The sequence below is a fragment of the Pinus tabuliformis genome, chromosome J, assembly GCF_031772625.1.
Source record: "Pinus tabuliformis cultivar Carrire ecotype Pingquan chromosome J, CPIR1, whole genome shotgun sequence".
NCBI classification, from domain to species: domain Eukaryota; kingdom Viridiplantae; phylum Streptophyta; class Pinopsida; order Pinales; family Pinaceae; genus Pinus; species Pinus tabuliformis.
Genome location: NC_142295.1, coordinates 40,151,380 through 40,168,821, shown reverse-complemented (window position 1 = coordinate 40,168,821; position 17,442 = coordinate 40,151,380). Strand labels below are relative to the sequence as shown.

Sequence of the window (17,442 nt, the reverse complement as noted above, 5' to 3'; positions counted from 1 at the left end):
TAGAATGAAATTTATATATATATATATATATGAGAATTAATATATTTCACTGTATTTATTTTTAAATGTTATTAGTTATATTTACTGATACAATTTTAGTCATGATATTTTGTAAGTTTCAAAAGTATATTTCATTATTTTTTGAAATAATCAATAAGTAGGAAATTATATTTAATGTATGGGTGAAGTGTTTTAATATTAAGTTTAAATTTAAGAAAATAATTATAAATAATTTCATTAATTTTGAGTAGTTAAAATTTTTAAGTAAAATTATTTTAAATAATCTTAAATCTAAATTATATGAATAAATCAAATTTATCAAATTGGTATAGATTTATTTTAAATTCAGATTTATTTTAAATTCAGGTTTATTGTAAGTTAAGGAAACCAGGTTTATTGTAAGTTAAGGAAACCAAATCTTTTAGGTACAAATATTTATTTGAGTTTTGTGTTATAAAAAAAATTGTATGTTAATAGATTTGATTTCAGAGAAGAATGAGACAACTCCCTTAAATAAAGCCCCAAATTTGTAAGTTAATGGATTTGATTTCAGGGAAAAATGAGACATCTCCCTTGAATAAAGCCCCGCACTAATAAAATGTTGTAACCATGAGAACTTTTGTATTTTACCTATATATATCCACCACAAGGCAACTCCATGTTAAACCTGAAAATAAGTATACGCCTTAATTTTTCAGATTAAACACCAGATTATTTAAATATTTTAATTATAAATCTTATTTTATTTTCAATTAGTTAAAATATTTTATCTATGAATAACATTAAAATATTTTGTTTATTATTATTTATTTAAAATATCAGGAGTGAAATTTATGTTAAACACCAAAAAAATTATATATTTCATTCATAATATTCAAATATAAATATATAAAATTATTTTGGTTAAATTATAAAATTATATTATTTAAAGTGTGTTGAAACCCTCATATTCCCATCACCAGGCAAGGCAGGCTCAAATGAGCCTTCAGCCAGCCTTGTGCCTTCGGCCAATCTTCCACCAGCCTTGAGCCTTGAGCCTTCGGCCAGCCTTGATGGTGCCCCATCACCCCACCTTCCAACCAAACATCCCTCAGAGCTCTTCAAGAACCTTATCTTTTTATAGATGAGAGATGTAGACTTCAGCACTCAACCCAATCCTTTACCCGCCAACATCCCTAAAACCCTTAACCCCGCCTACATCCCAAAACAAAAAACACTCAACCCCCCCAAAACCTTAACTCTTGACATGCAAATATTCCTAACTTGCAAAAATTCCTGACTTGCAAAGGCACTTAAGTAATACAGTTGCCACCTCCAATAGTCTAACCTTCTCCTTACAGATAACATCATCCTATCAAACACTGTAACCCGATTACTCGTGATTACAATTGCCACCTATAATAGTCTGACCTTACCCTTACAGATGAACATCATTCATTCTATTAGAGACTGTAACCCGATCACTCCTGGATCCAAGACTTTAGGATGAATTGATTCCAAGAGATTTATACCAAGAGGTTTTTACCAAATGATATCCTAAAGGGTGCACGAAATCCTTAATGACTTTTGTTTTATTTAACTCTGTTAAATATAAGAAAAATACAGTTTTTTCTTTAAAAAAAGCTTCATAATATTCAAATATAAATATATAAAATTATTTCTTAAATTATAAAATTATCTTATTTAAAGCGCGTTGAAATCATTTTTGTTTTATTTAACTCTGTTAAATATGGGAAAAATACAGATTTTCCTTGTGAAAAATACAGATTTTTCTTTAAAAAAACTTTAAAATAACAACAAAATATTAAAACTTTTGATAAAGAACAACATAATTGCATTCAAACTTTATACTGCTTACAATATTTTTATTAAATTAATTTTTATAACATATAAAGATGAGGATAAACATCTTATTTTAAGACCAATACTTTAACCTTTTATAAAAGGGACAAATATATTTAAGAAAGATAAAAGCAATTCACATGCTCTTATCCGAAGGAATCATCTTTGTGACTCGAATTCGGTCTACAGCCAAAATGATTGCAGATTTAGGGGGGGCAGATTACACTTTAAGTTAAAAATAATAAAAATAATCTTTGTATTGCGATTGCTAAGAGGGTTTAGGAATTCAGCTACAACAAATCTCTTTACCAAATCACAATGTGCATTCCAAGAAGAATCACTTTAAAGGTGGAAGGAAGAAAGAATTAATGTGGATAACTTTATATGAAATATTCATAATATTTACAAGTCAACTTCACCGAATCCCTCAGCCAAAGGAGGAATATCCATTCATAGTGTAAACCACTTCTGCTCTGCATCCTCCACCGCGATCGGTTCTCTTCAGAATCTACCCCACGCTCACGAATATTGATTCATCGTGTAAATCTCTTCTGCTCTCCATCCTCCACCACGATCGATTCCTGAGATTCCACCCCACACTCTTCGAAATTCGGCCCATGGTGGTGCCTCTTTTCTCCTCCCCTCTCTGCTTGCCCATTCAATTTCCTCTTTCTACAGCAACTCTCATCCTCACTGAGGGAATCCATGGACTTAGCAACCAAATCAAGGGGGAAATTAAGCAAGGCCTTAGTGCCCCTCATCTTGTAAGCGGCGCGATCATATGCAAAGGCGGCTTCCTCCGCCGTGTCGAAGGTACCGAGCCACACTCTAGATCCCTGCCGCGCAGAGTCCCTTATCTCCGCCGCATATTTGCCCCAAGGCCGCCGTCTCACACCCCGGAAATGCCTTCCCCCGCTCTTCTTGTCCTTTTCCGACACCTCACGTCCCGTCTCCTGCCGGGGATTTATCTGTTTGACATCAGTGCTCTTGATTTCCTTTGGAGTTAACGGCGTCCAACCCTTCTGCGTCGCCTCCTTGAGAACCCCATATAGAAACATGTCCTGCGAATCGTTTTCATCTAACGGAAGCTTCCCCCAGTCGCAGGAAAGGCACCGTCTGATGGACGCCGGGCAACAAGCGGTGACAAAATTCCTTGAATCCGCGCCCCAGCTAGCGGAACGCCTCTCCCACTCGAAGCATTCCCTCCGCGGAACGGTGATGGAGAGCACCGGACGGGAAAACCTGGTGCCGCCGCTGCCACCGCATGGCTGATTCTCCGACGCCGTCTGTTCTTCTTCAACGGAATCGCTTACCAGCGCGCTCTGGACAAAGCCGGAGTCCAGTTCCTCTGAGGCGTTCCAGCTGTTAGAAGACGCGTAATTTTCCGTCAAGCATGACTCCGCCGGTGATCCGGTGCAGAACGAAGGCGAGCCGTCGGATTCCCCGAGCAGATGTTGCCGAATCTGATCGAGGACGTTCATTTCTGCAATGTGGGAAACCTTAGAAATTAAGAATTATAATTCCTAGGGACCTAATCCACTCACAAATTGAGGTCTGTGTCAGGTTTTTCTGGACTCCTTTAGTCTTTATAGACTAAGGTCAACCTCCACGCCAAAAATTACGAAGTTGAGTAGGAAACAACATGGCGTAAATTTAATATTAATTTCCCAAAGTGAATCCCCCCTTGCCATTCCGCCAGGGAGTCTTCGTCACTGCGGGCCCCATCGTTACATCATCGTTTACGTATCCTTCTGGCATCCCCTCGTTAAAGTTGTTATTCCATTTATAAACAAATATAATTTCAACAAAGTGATAGAGAATAATTTCTTTAAAACATCAAAAATAAGTGACCAAATTCATTAACCCATGTGGTTCATTTTTTTAAATAGAATTTCATTTCATTCTAGAAGCTATGAAATTTTAAAATATGAATTATGTCATTCTAGAAGCTATAAAAAATTACATATGCCACACGTACGAGATGCCATTATCATACAAGGTTATCAACACATGCTGTCCTCCCTTATCGAGTGTGATTTTTATTATTCATATATATTTTTAATGTGTAATCCATTTTTTATTAATACATATTTTAAAAATTAAATATATATATATATATATATATATATATATATATAAATTAATTGTATTTTGACTATATAAGGTTGGTGATAAAGAGTTAGATATTTTTTTTATCTAAAGATTAACCTTAGCCAAACTCAGTCTAATAAAAAAAATTAATTATATAATTAAATTATTATTTATTTTAATATATAAAATTATTTTAAAATATATCTATAAAGTTTTGAATTAATATTTGAATTAATAGTGATGGAGTGTTGAATTAATAGTGATGGTGTGTTTTATTAAGTAGCTTTTTGATGTTGAAATTATATATTTAAAACTTATTGATAATTTCACTTACCTAAACTTATACCTATATAATTTTTAATTAAAAATAAAATATTGAATCTAATATATTTTAAATTATATTATTATTATTTAATTGTTTTATATTTTAATTTTTTTAAATAGCAAAATCAACTCATGGTATGACAAAGATTGTAAAAGTGCGAGGAGAGCAATTAAGGAAGTTATTGATGAATCTCTTAAAATGGGCAAGATAAAAATATACAAAGCCCTAACTAAAAGGAAAAAGAGGTAGTACATTCGTAAAAGACAAGAGAATCTCTTACATCTCTCTAAGGTAGATCCTAAGAAATTTTGGAGGCAGATTCTGACTAGGAAAACTAAAGATAATAATAAAATTTCTTTACACAATTGGAATTCCTATCTTAAAAAGCTTTATGAATCTCCAAATGTCATGGATAACTTTGAAACCCTGCTCACAACAAAAGAAGTTTTCTCATTAGAAGACACTGATTTTGGGGTTAAACACCTGGCAAATGGGAAAGCTAAGGACATCGAAGGTTACCAGGCAGAAATCTTAAAAATTGGAGGTCATGTCCCCATCCCCCACATCCACAAGCTTTTCAATCAAGCAGTCAAGCAAGGGTTCCCTAAACCATGGACTAAGAGCCTCATTATCCCTATTTTTAAAAGTAGGGATACAAATAACCCCTATAATTATCGAACCATTATGATCAGCCCTCTCTTAGCCAAGCTATATGGTATTATTTTGGAAAAGAAGTTGAGCATATGACTTGAAAGTGAAGGTAAGCGGGCTAAAGGCCAAGTGGGTTTTAGAAGGCACCACTCAACAACAGACCACCTCGTTACGCTTAGGATCATTGTGGAGGAATGTCGTAATGATAAATCCAATCTCTTTTGTTGCTTTGTAGACTTTAGAAAGGCTTTCGATACGGTTCCTAGAAACAACCTTTGGAATATATTAGAAGAGCTAAAGTTTCCTTTGGAGTTGAGAGCTGCTGCTATAAGATTATACGAGAATGTAATTGCCAAGCTAAATAGCAATGAGGGTTGGTCGAAAGATATTAAATGTAATATTGGAGTTAAACAAGGTTGCCCCCTCTCCCCTACCCTATTTGGCATTTACATCAACAAGCTTGAAGGTTATTTAGAGGAAGCAGGTTGTGCTGGCACGATCTTAGCTGGGATAGTCATCATCCTTCTTCTCTATGCTGATGATATTGTTCTTCTCACAAGGTGCCCATCTGATCTTGATAAGCAACTTAGGCTTCTTAAGGATTTCTGCTCTACCATGGGTATGACTGTTAACACTGACAAAACAAAAGTTATGATTATCAAATCCAAGAAGGACACTTACGCTAATTTTATGTATGACAATAATAACTTGGAGGAAGTGTATTCTTACAAATACCTAGGAATTGATATTCATCACAAGCTCAACTGGAACTATAGCATTGAGAAAAGGATTAATGGGGGGTGGAAAGCTTATTTTGGTCTTGAAAATAATTGTAAAATGGCAAACCTCGTAATGTGGGATAAAAAGAAGTTCCTCTTTGAAACTTTAGTCACTCCTATTATCTTATATGGATGTGAGGTCTGGGGTTGCAGCATCTCTAGAGAATCTTGGAGAAAGATTGAGCAAATCCAAAAGCGTTTTATAATATATAACTTGAAAATTAAAAGCAATACACCCTATCCTATTCTCCTTATAGAAGTAGGTCTTTCCCCTATCAAGAGCCTAGCTATGACTAGGCTTCTGTTGTACAAGCACAAACTCAATAACATAGGAGATGAGAGATTCTTCGGCGTAAATCACAAGATATTTCATTTGTCGATGCGTTTCGAACCAACCAGTGTGGTTCATCGTCAGGACAAGTTGAATGAACAGATTAGGCATAGCAAGTTAAATAGATAGAGCAGACCTCCAACGGCTATATCGACAACGGCTAGATTTGACCAGTTAGTTAGGACAGGGGAATAACCATTATTAATTAGATAAGTTATCCCAGTTAGTTATAAAATGGACCCTTTTTTTTGGACTTACCATTATACATATGTATAAAATAAATTAACTTAATTTAATAGTTATTTAATAAAGTTTTTATAAAAATAAATTAATTAATTAATTAAATTAAATATATAAAAATATAAGTCAAAAGGTTGTTACATACCCTTATTTATAAATAAATATTAAAATAAATCAATTATAAACTAGTTTAATTTTAGAATAATAATAATTTATATATATAGAGTAATTTAAGGGTATTATAATAATGATATTATAAATATATATTAAAAAATAAATTATAAAATAAAATAAATCAAATTAATGGTAAGTGATCCAAGTTATTAAATTTGAAAATTAGAGTCGTTAGTTATAAAAGTTATAAATATGAATAATTAGTTATATTTATATTGAAAAGGGACTGTTTTAAACACTTAAAATATATATATATATATATATAATAAATTAATTTCTAATTTAATAGTTACAAAAGTTAACATATAGAAATTAAAGTAATTTAAGGGAAGAAAAAATATTTTAATATTTAAAATAAAGGTTAATTTAAGGGTTAAGACTATCATAGATTAATATACAGACTATTATCTTTATTAACATAAAAATTGCCACCAAAATCAATCATAAAGAACAAAGGCCACAAGAAACAATAAACCAGGGGAAATTACAAACAACAAGAAAACTAAACAAGAGGAGGGGAAGACAGGAAGACAACGACTAGGAGGAGAGGGCTGGGACCTAGCAACTACTGATCTTCCAATCATCCTCCCTATTGAGATTGTTCGGTCTTTTTTCAATCTCAAGCGCTTCCCTAAATTTCCAGTGATGGAATTGGGACACTCTAGCAATAACACTAGCCTCTTCGATACAGACATGATGATTGGTTTGCTCCACATGCTCCGCTAAAGCAGAAGACTTGGCCCTCCTATGTCTAAGGTCAGCTGCGTGCTCACTAATCCTTTGATTAATGGAGCGACCAGTCTCACCAATATAGGGGGTCCCACATGAACAAGGAATAATATAAACCCCTTTCATGTCCTTGGGGTCAATAGGATCCTTCACTGATCTGAGGGACTTACGAATGGTGTTAAGAGGTCTAAAAGTCGAGGGGACATTATGCTTCTTAAGAATCCTCGCAATCTTATCCATGGTCCCCTGAAAAAACAGAAGATGGACACCAGGAATCCGCTCCTTCTTATCCCTTTTAGTGAGCGAATTCTTAGCAGCTTTGAGGAAATCCTTCTGTCCCAAGTGCCTACTATAACCATTCTCAACAAAGACATTAAGGAGATGGGATTTCTCCTCCTCGAAGCTCTTTTCATCAGAGATCCTTAAGTCACAAGTGGCAAGGGTGTTGAGAACCCCCAACTTTTGAGCGAGGCGAACAAGAAAAGAGGAGACTTCAAAGGTGTAAGTGTTTCTCGCTCCCTTGTTATATATCATATCCGTTTTGTAGATGATATTTTAATTTTTTGTGATGGATTGTTAAGATACTTGCAAATTCTTCATGAAATTCTTGAACTATTTAGCAGATCCACAAGTATGGTTATCAATGCAACAAAAGCTACAATCACTATCCACAATCTGGAGATATAGGAAATTAACAATATCAAAATGGTTTTCCCCTTTGAATTTTTGAACTTTGATTTAGGACTTAAATACTTGGATTTCCATTTGAAACCTAACTGTTACATGATTGAATATTGGTTCTAGCTACTGGAAAAATTGGAAAGGAGGTTATCATGTTGGAGCTTTAGATGGTTATCAAGAGCCGGTCGCTTGGTGCTACTCAAATCAGCGTTGGAAGCAATCCCTGTCTATTAGATGCCATTGGTATGGATTCCAAAAGGAATTCTGGAGAAGGAAAGGAGGATTTGCTTCAAATTTATATGGGAAAGAACACAAGAGACTTGTGTTTTACCCTGGGTAAAATGGACAAGGATTGCAACCCCAAAGCTCTTAGGCAGATGGGGATTTAAAAACATTTTCTTGTTCTCCAAAGCTTTAGTAGTAAAATCTGGATGGAGGCTTCTTTACACAAATAGTTTATGGACAATTGTTGTCACTCAGAAGTACAACATGACATATTCTTTGGAGGACTAGATCAGGATTCTGAATAAAGAAAGAGGCAGTCTTTCAATCGTGTGGTGATTTGTGTTGAACTCATCTGATTTAATAACTTCTAGTTTAACCAGGAAAATCAGGAATGGGCATAGAGTTTGATTGGGTTATGATCCATGGCCAGGAGTGGTGAGGACCGCATCCTCTCCCAAAACCTTATAGACCAACTACAGGATGAAGGATATACTAAACTCAACCATGTCAATAATCCTAAAGCCACTACTTTGTGGACCAAGCGTTGGCTTACAACGAATGACATGTGCATGCCTAAAGAGCTCCACGATGAATGTAGAGATTATATTGATGCTCTAAAGAGGGATCACAAAAGGTTAAATGACTAAGAAGATGAACTTGTGTGGTCCTTATCTCCTCATGGAATTTACACGCCAAAATTGGGTTATATTCACTTGAATGTATTGGCCCAAATGGTTTAAGAAGATTGGTGGTGGTGTGTTGTTTAGAAGTCAAAATTCCCTCCAAAATCTAAGTTGTTGGGATGGTGCATTAGGGAAAGCAAGGTCCCTACCTGGGAAGTCATGCAACGCAGGTATGTAATCAGATCGAGATGGTGTGCTTTGTGCAAAGGGAATAATGAAACAATCGACAACCTTTTGTGTCATCTTCTTTCACACAATATGTGTGGAATGAGTGCAAGATGTGTTTATGACTACAATGTAGGTAGAACGAGCCAAATTTTGCAAACTCTTGGCAAAGATGGCTCCAAGACTAGGAAAATAGAGATATTAGAGCCCTCTCACTTATCATCGGTTGGGGTGTATGGCTCGCGAGAAATAAAGAAATATTCCAAGGCCTCTCCTCCTTCCTAGGGAAGATTATTGTGAAGGGTCTTTCCATACTTAAACAATATCCTCAAGTTAAAAATATGTTGGCGATTAGAGTTGTAATAGAGGAACAACCAGATAAGTCTATGCCTCTAGGATACTTTGAAGAGGCTTATTGAGGGGCTGGGGTTCAAGTTGGTGGGGGTTTTTTTCTCTATATGTTTGAAGATCATGCTTTTCATGTAGAAATCAAAATGGGATCTGGAACCAATAATTAGGATGAAACTCTTGCATGCAGATCATTGATTTCTTTTGCACTTGAGAAGGGTTGTGATAAAATGCAAATCTATGGATATTCCTTATTGGTGATAAATTGGGTCAATTCTATTCAACAATGCAGGAATTTGGTCAACACCGCAGAGGATATCAAAAGCCTAAGTCTATCCTTTGCAGACTTCTCTTGCATGCAAATCTACAAGGCAAGGAACCAAGAGGTCGACCAACTTTCTAAGAAGGGCCTTCTTCTGGATTAGGGGCTCTGGTAGGTAACTGAGTATCATGGTTCAGATCACTTCAAGTACTACCATAGACCTTACATGGATGTGGCTCATACCGTATGGTGCATGGAATCTGCCCCATGCCTTTTCTAGTTTCTATTTGTGTTCCCGTCGTCTATCATGCAAGTTACAGGTTGTTGTGATGAGCAATGCGTTTCTTAAACAATGCGGTTTTTGGAGATCCTATATGTTCAACCAGAGGGATTTATTTTGTTGTATATGTTTTTGACTTAATGCTTTGGCTTTCTGTGGGACAACACTCCCTTTCTATGTATCTTTGTGGTAAATTATGTACTATTTTTTTTACTACAGTGGATTTTGTATAACCGTGATGGGCCTTTTTTGCCTATGCCATGATAGGATATGGGATAAATCCTGATGAATGCACTATGTAGGTGCATATGTTAAATGTAATTTCTTTTGGAAACATGAATGTAATTACGATTGTTTCCTTGGAAAAAAAATGTATGCATAGTTGTCCTAATCTAACTAGATGACTTACACTATGGAAATCAAGACCTTCCATTCATGAATAAGGACCCTTAATGAAAACATCAAAATAAAGTGCTTAAAAAGATACATGCCTCGCTACTCTTTTATGCATTCACATAAAATTACACACCTCATTAGTGCTTTATTCCTTTACATAAAGTTGTTGCAATCTAGCAAGACTAATTAGAGAAAAATAGCATTACTAAGTGTTGAATTGATTAGGATCCACTTGTATATCAACAAGAGTTTACCATAATTATCCAAATTTAATTTTCAACATATTTTTAATATCAATCCTATATTAAAATTTCTGAACTTGTTTTAGGAATTTTAATCCCATTGAAATCAAAACTCAAATTCTTTTTAGGATTAAAATGTCTCCAATACTTTTTAGGATTAAAATATTATTAAAAGAAATCTATTTTACAAATTTACATCTATTATAAGAAAAAAAAAAATTTTTTTAACAAAAATGTCTCTATTTTTCAAACTCACTCATATAATTTTAATAAAATATATTTATTTTATCTACAATTTACATCTATTATATTAAATAAATAAAATATTTTTTAAATTAAAAATATCTACGATTAAAAATATCTATATTTTTCAAATTCATTTATATAATATTCAATTAAAATATATTTGTTTCATTAAAATTCTCTACGATACATTCTTTAAATTTATTAATTTAATAAAAACAATTAATAAATATTTTAATTAAACGAAGTCTTTCCGTAAAAATCACATAAGAGAATTTTTTGACGGACACTTTTCTAACCACAATTCCTGAAAGGATCTTACTCTTCCTTCACTGCAAAGGTATTTTCACTTGGGATAAATTGATCGCGGGATGGCATGGCCCACTTCCTATCTGGAAATCTGCTGATGACCTTGGCTTACCGCAGTCCATAAAATGCCTTTGGACCCCTGTCTGGAATTCTCTGAGAAACTGTGGGTTCTTCCAATCTAGGCCACAGGATTATCTGGTATGGAATATGCCATCTGCAAATTCTCAGTTGTGTGTAAAGGATATTTATGCTGTTATGATCAGTCTGAAGCCTGCGCTCTCATCTATTTTCCCAACAGCTTTCTGGAAATCGGGATGCTCTCCCAAAATGATATATTTTTCATGGCTGGTGTTTTATAATAAAAATTTATCTTGGGAGAATTTGATGAAGAGGCAGTGGCATGGGCTGAGTAGATGCTTTATGTGCGAATCAGCCGAGGAAACAAATTTTCACATGTTCTTCAAATGCAACTCTCTCTTGGAGATATGGCAGGTTTTGGCAAGTCTTTATGGCTTCCCTCTGGTTTCTCATGCCTCTTCTCAAGAAGCTTTTATATGGTGGAGCCGGCAAAAAGAATCATGGAGACCGATCATTTTAATTGTCTTATGGTGTGCCTGGAGATGGAGAAATAACAAACTTTTTAATGATGCAAAGGAGCCTCTGAAGGATATTTGTCAAAGCATAATTCTCATCTATGATTCTATTCCCAAAATCTTTTCAAAATCTAGTGTTGTCAATAGAAATGTGCAGGTATCTTCTTCGTTCAGGTCCCCGAGGGCCTTTTTCGACGGCGCATCCCAACAAAACTCATGTGGAGCAGGTGTGTTCATTCAAATGGACAAGAATCTTCAATATTATCTCTCTTGGAATGCAGGTGTGGGTACAAATAGCCTGGCTGAGGCTAAGGCCCTTGCGGGTCTCCTCGCTTTCTGTTGCTTTCTTGACATCAAGGCCATCTCTGTTTATGGGGACTCCAAAACAATGGTGGATCATGTAAATGGAAAAGGTTTTGTCAACTGCCCTCACCTCTCTGTGTGGATGGATCGAATTATGTTTTTTTGGAGATGTTTGCAGGGGTCTACAATCCAACATATCTACAGAGTTTGGAATCTGAGAGCGGATTGCCTATCTAAGGAGGCGCTTCTTATGGAAACTGGTGCATGGTCCTTGAAGATTTCTGTTGGCAGGGAATCCTATATCATACAGGACTTTTGTATCCCGGGATTTTGATCTCCCTTTTTTTTGGCTTCTTTTGTGCCTTTCTTTTGTCCTATCTCTTTAGATCTGTCCCGGCATATGTTTATATCTGTTTATGTCGTCAAGATCTGTTCTGGCATATGTTTGTATCTGTTTATGTCGTCAACTATCTCTGTTTTTTGGTCCCAGCGGGTGTTGGGGAGGTCTGCTATTGTGTCCAGGCTATATGCTCTGTTCAGACTCATCCTATGGATTATATTCCTCATATTTTGTATGAATGCTCTATTATACAGACTCATTATAATACAATTCAGTTTTTCTTTCTGAAAAAAAACCAACAAGTGTGTTCAACATCAACTTCGGAATTTCAAATAATATTCTTTTTTCAAGATAAGCTCCAGACTACTTGTAATCCCAAGTAAACCTTAAACCCAAACTTTGTAACCTATTTTTATTTATTTAATACAGGAAAATTATATTCAACGCATTAAATTTAGGCCATAATTGTGATTTAAATATTCATTATTTCAAGCTGTTTCTGTGGCTGATTGTTCCACCAACTGCCGCAAGATTCCCCGTGCATCTGGCCCATGGGTCTCCTTTAATAAAGAATAAATGAACCCATGTGCGCCATATCCGAATTTAATATCATAACGTGCGATAAAAGAAAAACTAGATAATCTTTTTGTTTATTTTATAAAAGGCATATTTTTAAAAACTTTTTCAGAGTCGGTGTCAAAATAAAATAAGTTCTTTTTTTCCACATGTTTTATATATATGATTATTTTCCATTTCTGGCTTAAAATTTGCGATTTATTAAATTACACATTTCGTAAATTGATTAATTGAATTGGTTTAAAATTTGTGATTTATAATTCCTTTATTGGGGTGGAGTACGAGGGTGTGCAGTTAATTGGGGGCGAACTCGTCACCCCACTGCAACATTTAAGAGGGGTTGCGTGGGTTGTCCCCAAAATGCAGGGGCATGTGAAGATTTATCCTTTCAATTATGAATATGGCAAGCTATCTTGCCGAAATTCATTTTTTTTTAAAATGGTGTAATTTCATTCCCTCCCTGAGATATGTCGGATTTCTTCCGGAATCTTACGGCATCGAGGGACATTTGAAGGACAACTAGTTTTCTTGGAGATTTTTCCTCGTATTTTTCCGGACTTGGACCAGTCTGCTCTAATCAGTCGACTTGCGATGGTTTGGCTTGGCTTTGTGCAATATTTGATTCGGGAAATGTCTATCCCTTCAATAGAAAATTAAGGCGAGAGCGGGGTCAAATTTTCAGCTACGTTGTTGGTTGCATTGTTGGACCTTTAGTGGTGACACTACGGATTTCTTTGGAGGTGAGTTTTCCTCCAAATGTAAGAGCCATGCTCTCAACCATCTACCACCTATTGAAGCTCGTGCCTTTGCACGCTGCATTATTGATGGTACTCTCTGCGACTACTAGCCTAATTTATTTTTCACTAGATATAATGTTTGTTGGCTTTAGCTTTGCTAGGTGGTTTGCAGCTATTGAATGTTGGCTTCAAGGTTTGTGGCATGTTGAATACGGTTTGAAGTCTTGCACTAACCGTCATCCTCTCTTGCTTTCCAACTCTCTCGACTCATTGCTTTCACTTTGTTCTTAGTCCACCCAATAGTTTTCTCCTTTGTTGTTTGCAGGATTACCTTTGCCTCTATTTCTCTTCCCTTGGAAATTTGATCCTCGACCTCTACTCCTAGTGCCATTTTATCTTGAGCTCCATGCCTCGACAATGCATGTGTAGTTGTCAAGGAGGGGGGGTGGTTATGGGCCTCAGGGTAGAACCCATGCCCAACCACAAGTGTAGGAGGCCACAAACATTTATCAATCTATTGTCCCATTTAATATATGTGCTAAGGTTTGTCATCCTGAGAGCCTTTCTACTGATGATAATCAAGTTTTCTCTAACTCAAAAATCCTTGAAGAAGTAGCCATTCAGTTCTTGACCCTGGCCATACTAGGGAAGACAGAAGCAATATCTTAACTCAACTACCCTTCACTAACAACGAAAAACCCTCCTTAGTAGAGTTCTAAAGGAGAAACAAGAGTAGTATGACATTTTTTCTCCCCTAATTGATATCAAGTGTGCCCACATATTTTGGCGTTCATGCTTGGAGAGTCTAGATGCCCATCTAGCTTATTTGTAGAGCCATCTCCAGTGTGAGGTTAAACCTCCAACTCCCCCAGGTTCCAGTGCCAAAGATCCTACTCCAGTGACTTCCAAAAACTCCAAATTTTCTTATATGCACCTCATTGACATCTTTCTTTATAGTTCTATAGTTGATAAATTGGTTTACTTGCAATAATTGTTTTTGTCTTAGTATGATTATCTCCTTCAAAAATGGTAAATATATTCCATTTCTCTTGTGGCAGATTGAGATCGCTTATGGTAAACTCATAAAAAAGATAGATAGATGACTGATGTATTTTGATATTTTGAAACAATATAAAATGTTGCAAGGGAAATGTCGTAAGTCAATAACAATATGCCTAGTTGTGAAAATAAAAAATATACCTAGCTATGAAGTATATATTTGTGCTCTAATGTGAAATAACAATTTCGTTTGTAGGATATGATCAAGGATGTTTTAGGTTTTACAAGTTAACCATACTTTTTTGTACATTTCAACCTAGAAGTATGTATATATGTGTATGTGTGTGTGGGTGCTCTTATTTGAAATAAGAATTGTTTGCAGAACATGATCAAGTTTGGTTTAGACTGTAGAAGTCAATAATACTTTTATGTACATTTCAACCTAGATGGTTTTCTTTGGTTTAAGTTTATTGAATTTCTAAGTTGAAAAAAAATTGGCGTCAAGTTTATAGCATAATTATACAGATAGAGAAAGGTACGTTCAACACAACATATGTGATAATTAGCTTTTTAACTACTAATTTGTAGCTTGTTGATTAGAATCATTTTGAGGTGAGGAGGAGATTGCACTCCTTCAATGGTATTTCATAGAAATCCTTATTCTGTCATCCACCTTCCTTAATTTGATGGTGTTTTGATAGATTTTTTGTAGATAGTGTTAATGCATTTTCCAAGTTTTGACCACCATTTCCACCTTTACTCTCTCTATCTTCGCCTAATTGTTGGTTACTTCTGACTTGAGAATCATTTTGTGCTTCAGACAAAATCGATTGGTTACCATCTTTGGTCTTTGGTTTTATCTCCTTCGGATAATCACCATAATCCGCTGCAAACTTGAGACATGCATATTCTTCTAGAAGAGCAGAAGCAGTTGAAATGGAAAAGAAAAAGTTGTCGTCATCCATTTCCATGGTAAAAAATGTTAAAAATGGGACGAGTGCTTTGGCATAAAAGAAATTGTTCAAATATTCAAACACTTGAAATGACTATAGGTTTGCAGCTACTAAAAAATACCATAAATGATTAGCCTTTCACAATGAAAGAATATTAGTTTCGTACTAAAAATAATATAGAAGCAAAAAATGAAATTACCATCTTTATTTACTGGAAAGCTTGCGAGCACCTCTTGTGACTCATAAATTGGATTTTCAAAGGGATCCAACTTCCTTTTGTGAATTCAAAGAAAGGAAAAGGTGTTGGCTGCAACAACAATGAAGCTTGCCACACCAAATACCTTTGACACATTTAGGAGGAACATTGCCATCTTGAGCAATGTGTTTGGATAGAGGTTTTGTTGAACGTCGAAGGTAGTTAAACCAATAGAAACAGATGAAGAATGATGGCCAATATGTTATCAAACTATGTAATTTTAACTTGTATTCAGACTTTAAAAAACGTTCACCTAGAACTTTAGATAATGTAGAGAAGTAATGATTCAACAATGAATATGTGTGCAGAGATTTGATCTGAGGGTTTAAATAGCATAACAAAGGATGCAATTATCTAACATGTCAACAAATTGGGGAAATTCACCCTACCAAGCTCAAATGCCTGAGAATTTTGGCACCACTTGCTATAGTAGCCAATGTTAAATCATCTACTGTTGTAAGACATTTGCAGATTAGTAAAGAGAATGATTGCAAAGAACCCCTTTGAAGTTTGTACTAAGCACCCATTGAGATTGATTCTTTCAAGCTTGCTTTTGGAAAAAGGTAGAGTTTCCAATTCTACATCTGTGACTAATTCATTATTCAGTGATGTTAACTTACTCAGGAAAGCAATGACCAAATGATTTTGCACTGTTTCTTAAGTAAGGATTCCTTGGAGAAGTTTATAATGCATCAGAGCTTTAGCATTAGATAAGATATATCTGGGAGGAGTTCTACTTAGATGCAATTAAAATAGGAAGACCTAAATTTGGTCACTCTCGCATATCAACTTGTGTTTGTACATGATCTAAACAACAATTACTCTAGACGGTTGTCATATGAAAATATATTTTTTGAGGGGTTGAATAAGTTATGTTTTTGTCTCGGATTATTGAAAAATCTAGGGTGAAAATTATACACACGAAGTGGTATGACAATTCTCTCCACCTAACAGATATGTAAAAACAATAAAAATGACTGTCATGTATTTTCTATTATGATAAGATTGAATGAAAATGTTTTCTTCTTTCCAATAAATAAATGTGAGTGAAAAATATGGCGAGATTGAATGAAAATGTTGAAAATGTTTTCTTCTTTCCAATAAATAAATGTGAGTGAAAGGGAATTTGACATTATGGTTATCTTGATATAACTCACATGGAATAGAGTATTCTATGCAAATTGATGTTATGGATAAGCTTGATGGGAAATCTCAGCTCCAACTGTAGTCTATTTCAGAGGGTTCTTCACAGTGTGCAAGTAAGATGCCTTCAATGTATCACCTATGTCTGTTAAATTCAAAGAATAAACGTTTAGGCTTGCACAGTGTTTCACAAAGTTGCAACACTTTCATTCCCTTTGACTACAAAAGTGTCCACAACAAGAGTTGTTGTTAAGCCTATGCTTGTACTGATCCCTGCATAATCATGAAGGTATTGAAGCTCAACCTTACCAGATCTTTGGTCTGGGACAGTGAAGAAAAAAGAGTGGGAAAAGAAAACTATTGACTTGTAATACATGTTTTTGTAACAAATAGAAAGCAAAGTCCACCTGTAATTTTCAATGGTTCTATGTTGATAACATTGTCAAACAAAAGTTATTCAACAAAGTCTTTCGCTAGAAATCATATAAGTCTTGGCGAACGTGTTTCGAGCCAACAAGTCTGGTTCATCATCAGGACCAGATGATG

The 17,442-nt window shown here is 35.1% G+C and overlaps 1 protein-coding gene across 1 annotated transcript; it reads right to left on the bottom strand.

The window, feature by feature from the left end:
- Nucleotides 1–2,074: 2,074 nt before the first annotated feature.
- LOC149225362 (uncharacterized) lies at nucleotides 2,075–3,424 on the bottom strand. The gene has a single exon (XM_089377068.1). The coding sequence runs from the start codon at nucleotides 3,321–3,323 to the stop codon at nucleotides 2,376–2,378; it is 948 nt and encodes a 315-aa protein (XP_089233194.1). The 5' UTR covers nucleotides 3,324–3,424; the 3' UTR covers nucleotides 2,075–2,375.
- Nucleotides 3,425–17,442: the final 14,018 nt, after the last annotated feature.